The 4,373-nt window shown below is 52.6% G+C and overlaps 3 protein-coding genes across 5 annotated transcripts; 2 read left to right on the top strand and 1 right to left on the bottom strand.

The window, feature by feature from the left end:
- Window positions 1–110: 110 nt before the first annotated feature.
- On the top strand, window positions 111–554 carry KVP18_005045 (uncharacterized protein; the record flags this gene model as incomplete). The annotated part of the gene is made up of 1 exon (XM_067949366.1): window positions 111–554. The coding sequence occupies one exon, from the start codon at window positions 111–113 to the stop codon at window positions 552–554; it is 444 nt and encodes a 147-aa protein (XP_067811730.1).
- A 1-nt stretch (window position 555) lies between these two features.
- KVP18_005046 (uncharacterized protein) lies at window positions 556–3,453 on the bottom strand (the record flags this gene model as incomplete). 2 transcript variants are annotated; one of them, XM_067949367.1, is made up of 3 exons in its annotated part: window positions 556–615; window positions 643–1,610; window positions 1,638–3,453. In XM_067949367.1, the coding sequence occupies 3 exons, from the start codon at window positions 3,451–3,453 to the stop codon at window positions 556–558; spliced, it is 2,844 nt and encodes a 947-aa protein (XP_067811731.1). The 2 variants fall into 2 exon arrangements, with proteins under 2 accessions (XP_067811731.1, XP_067811732.1); XM_067949368.1 differs by having other exon boundaries at window positions 556–3,453.
- Window positions 3,454–3,553: 100 nt separating this feature from the next.
- KVP18_005047 (uncharacterized protein) lies at window positions 3,554–4,085 on the top strand (the record flags this gene model as incomplete). 2 transcript variants are annotated; one of them, XM_067949369.1, is made up of 2 exons in its annotated part: window positions 3,554–3,630; window positions 3,659–4,085. In XM_067949369.1, 2 exons carry the CDS (start codon window positions 3,554–3,556, stop codon window positions 4,083–4,085), a joined length of 504 nt encoding a protein of 167 aa, XP_067811733.1. The 2 variants fall into 2 exon arrangements, with proteins under 2 accessions (XP_067811733.1, XP_067811734.1); XM_067949370.1 differs by lacking the exon at window positions 3,554–3,630 and having other exon boundaries at window positions 3,660–4,085.
- Window positions 4,086–4,373: the final 288 nt, after the last annotated feature.

Below are 4,373 nucleotides of genomic sequence, written 5' to 3'. Positions count from 1 at the left end.
GAGTGTACCCCAGCGCATTCTCTCACTGCGAGAGCCCCTATAGACTTAGTCTGCCTCTTACCACGCCCGAAGTGCCGCTGCTAGTGGCTGGAGGGAACGCTGAAAGGGTTATGCGTTCTCGCGAGAGCCCTACTCTGTTCCATACCTGTCTGCCACATGTGGTCAGCTATCTCGACCTTCAGTCTCTGTGCCGCGTATCTGGTTGCAGCCGGCTGACGATGGTGATCCTGTCCACCTTCTCTACAATCTGGCAGCTCAGGTGCCAGGAAATACTTCGTAGCGCTCCCGCGAGTGCTACTCAAGAGAGTTTCTTTTCCTCAGAATTCGCGTCACTTGTTGCCAAAGCACGACTGATCAGTTACCACGCCACAACGTGCGTAGAACGGATGAACCAGGCCGCAATAACCGGATCTGACGTCAACGTGTGGTCGGAACGACTCGACAAGTGTCGCTCCGCACTCAATGCGATGCTCCGACAGACTCAGGATCCTAGCCTGGTCACGATCCTCAAGTCTCTCTACCGTATAAATTTCTCAGTGGCCATCGATGTTTGATTTATGCTCTGTGCAACCAAGAAATCTTGCGTCCGATCTCGTTAAGAGTGAGTTGAATGGTCTGTATTAAGAATTCGACGCGGCTCACCCCCGGATTCACCACGCAGAAGTCGCTCCAGGTTTCCTTAAGACCAACTCCAACGCACAGCACGTCTGGGGACTTGAGGCCGAGGTCCTCAGTGCAGCTCAGTCGAGGCTCTCCGAAGAACTTCTTCTTCTGAAATTGAATGTGCTTTCGAGTCGTGTACAGGTCCTTCGGCCCCAGTGATTCCGACATCAGGCTCCATGGATTGCGGTCTAGTACGGAACTGCCGGTATCCTCCAGTAGATCCAGCAGGCGATGCCCCACATCGTCACTGTTCATCGTCTCCGACTCGCTTCGCAGCACGTCATTGGCCTGACATTCGTACTGCGGCTTCCACATATCTTGACTCTTCGTTGCGAGAGTTTGGTCAGAAACGGAGATTGACACTGGACTCTGAGGATCGAATTTTACAGTTTGACCCCGGTTAAGCTCCGTCACAGTATTGCGGATGGTGTTGAAAATGGATTCGTCCTTCACTGGGAGGTCGATGGCTGAAAAGCACCTGACGCCCGACTTCCAGCCTTGAGTCGCAAAGATGTCGTGGATGACGAAAAACATGACGCGCTTCAGTGACCACGGCGAGTATCGCACCCGGATTCCGTTGTGACTTACTATCACATCCACCAGAGGCGGTAGGTTGTGTGCCTCATATATGTGCGAGAGAAGCTTCAGTGCCTGGTCTTCAGCGTGCTCCTTAAACTTGTCCACGTACTGGAACGAAAGAGAAGTCTCGGAGCGCGACACGATTGCGCCTGGTGTTCGCTGCCCAAAGAAGGTGAACGCGTCTTCCAAGCTGTCTAGACACTCCTTAATCTGGTACTCCTCCAGCTCATCCGATACTCCCGCGTCGGCCACAATGCCCTCCTCGGCCTTCTGGAATCGTGATACGTAGGTAGAAGTGTCTTCATAGTCACTTTGGTTAGGGCAGCGGATGTAACTGCCACCCTCTGCAATGTAGTAGGCGCCCGGAACTGTGTGAACGCCCCTCATGCACCCACGCTTTTTGATAAGAAGGTCCAGCTTGCCTTTCGACAAGCTGCTTGCCATCACCAGCACGGTGTCAGGATCCATTGACAGGATGCGCAGAGTGTTTAGAATTCGGACTGGAAGAGCGTGCTCAGGGTCAGTGTGATATGAGTGTCCATCGGTAATGCAATTGGGGACGGAGAGAATGAAGATGCGTCTGGTAGCTGTGAGCATGAACTTGACAGCAGTTGCTGTGGGTAGGTGCGCTCCCAGACGGTACCTTTGTCGGCACGCTTGGGCATCATTCAGGTTGTCGCACAGGTTATGGCGCCAACTAACCAGGCATCGGTTCGTAATCTGCTGGTAGGCATACAGGAAGCGAGAATAGCGCTCCTTTTGGGACATGCATAGGGCTTGGTACAGTGCTTCGGCTGTCCGCCTTGGGTTCCATGGGTTAATGATGATGCAGGAAGCTTTCAAGAGCGATGAGCACCCCGAGAACTCTGAAAGCACCAGAGCAGCCTTATTCTTCACGTCATTCATCGACTGGCACAATATGAACTGGTTGATCGTGGGATTGGCAGCCTCCTTGAGACTGGTACAAGCGAAGACATCAGCAACCACGTAGAGAGGGATAAGTTGCCGCAAGTCGGCAGGCAGACAAAGGAAATGAATTGGAACATGTTCTAGTGTCCCCCACTCAGAATTGATACTGCCGACACAGTGGTGTATCTCGGACAGCAACTTTTGGACCGCTCCCTGAGTCTTATGGTACTCCTTGGCGTTGACGTATGTTGGGCATGCTCCATCTCCTGCCTGGACATCGCCACAGAGGCAGACCTGAATGAGTACGGTGTTTCTGCCCAATTCAGGGTACTGCACAAGAAACTCGTGGAACCCAGCTAGCTTCTGAGGGACGCCCTGTGTGTTCAACAAACTGTCAACAGAGAGGACCACCTGGCGGTTCTTGAATGTGGACCTGATTTTCTTTAGGTGAATCTCTGACTCCCCTTCACTGACGACGCGGTTCAATCGCGACACGTCAGATCCCATCGGAGAAAAGAAGACTCGGCACCGTGTGTTGCAGACGTCGTTGGGCATGATGACATCGTTGTTGGTGACCTCCACGCCGAGGATTCGCGTGCAGCAGCACAGGAAGTTCATCTGGTCCTCGAGTGTCTGGAATCCCACCACATCTGCACCCAGCACTCCTCTGAGGAGCCCTCTACTTTCAGGAGCAGCTAGGTACGTTTCGTAAGAAGGGAAAATGGAAGGGAAGTAGAACGCAATCATCGCATTCTTAGTTGCATCCAGCAGCTTTAGGTAGCGCGGTACAAGCTGCAGCCTGTACCCTAACACGATTATGGTGTCTCCGGAAGAATATACAGCGGCGATCCTCTTGGCAAACTGTTCGTTGGTATCAGCAAAAGCCGGATGGTTGTCTCCAACGAAGTTGAGGTCGTAGGCCATAGAGGTGGAATGAAACAGCGGGTTGAGGACTTCAGATGCGTAAGATTCATCACGGCTGCAGTGATCTACGAACACTGGCAGAGTGTTATTTTCTTCCAGTATACACCCGAGAGACGTGGCCAGCTCATCGTAGACCGTCGAAGACAAATCGCAGCACGTTAGCGGCCTGGGAAATTCAGAGTGCGGAGGGAGTGGCACTCGTGTTGGCTTGGTCGGAGACAACAGAACCAGGGGCTCGCCCACCACTTTCACTTCTTGGTCTATTGGGAACGAAGCCGCCAAATCGTCGACAACCGATGATTTCTGTTCAACCCAAATGCCGTCGTTCCGCAGATGCGCAGACAACAAGTAGCGAGTCGCTATGATGGTCTTGGTCATTTGCAAATTTTGATTATAGTTTTCTGACATGTTCGACTACGACTGGAAGGAGTTGGGGCTCGCCTCAGATGGAAAGGTGACGTTCGACCCTTTGAGCGTTATGCTGGACTCTCTGGAGCTCAACACTGCGGAATGGCACATAACCAACAGCCGCAGTTTTATTGCTGTCGAAAGCGAGTGAGCTTCAGCGGATCCCTTGATGCAGCATGAAGAATCTCAAGAACGTCCGCCTGCAGAACGACTGCTTTGTGTCATCTGGGTGCCGTTTCGATGCCTCCGACCACGAGATTCGGCTGGGTTCTCACTGTATCGTTGGGGAGGATGTAAAAGTATTGCCGCCAGGCGAAGACGTCATCTTTGGGAACTACGTCACCGTTTATCCAAGGTGTGATATTCGGGCTAAGGCTGTGGGAGATCATGTAGAGATCGGTGCCGACTCCAAGGTTGGCGAAGGCGTCGTCGTATCGGCATCTTCGGTCATTCAACCGGAGTCCGTCGTTCTTCCCGGAACCAAGGTACCGACCAAATGTGTGTTTGGAGGCAACCCAGCGCGCTATGTTGTGGAGCTGCCGGATGCCATTAACGGCACAATACGTTTAAGGAACGAGAGGCTGTTATCGCGTCTCCGCTAGCGCTGGACTGCTTACAATGCCAATGGTTCGCATCCTGACAATCTACATCACAGAAACGAGAATACGTCAGAAGGCTCAGCTAAACACATTTGGAGCAGTACCACGTGTCTGCGGATGTGTAATCGACGCACCTGCGTTGAAAGCGTGCTGGAAACTCACTCAAAATGGTACCAGGAATCGCAGTTGTCACAGCACACCATTTGACTTTGTAATGGAGGCGAGAGACCATTCAAATGCCATGTGCAGCTGGGGCATTTCAGCTCAGGATCCACAGAGTCTGGAGGCGAT

Source organism: the organism of the source record quoted next, assembly GCF_019968955.1.
Source record: "MAG: Porospora cf. gigantea A chromosome Unknown PgA_NODE_1977_length_4373_cov_373.611, whole genome shotgun sequence".
Classification (NCBI taxonomy): Eukaryota; Apicomplexa; class Conoidasida; order Eugregarinorida; family Porosporidae; genus Porospora; species Porospora cf. gigantea A.
This window is presented reverse-complemented; position numbering and strand designations above follow the sequence as displayed.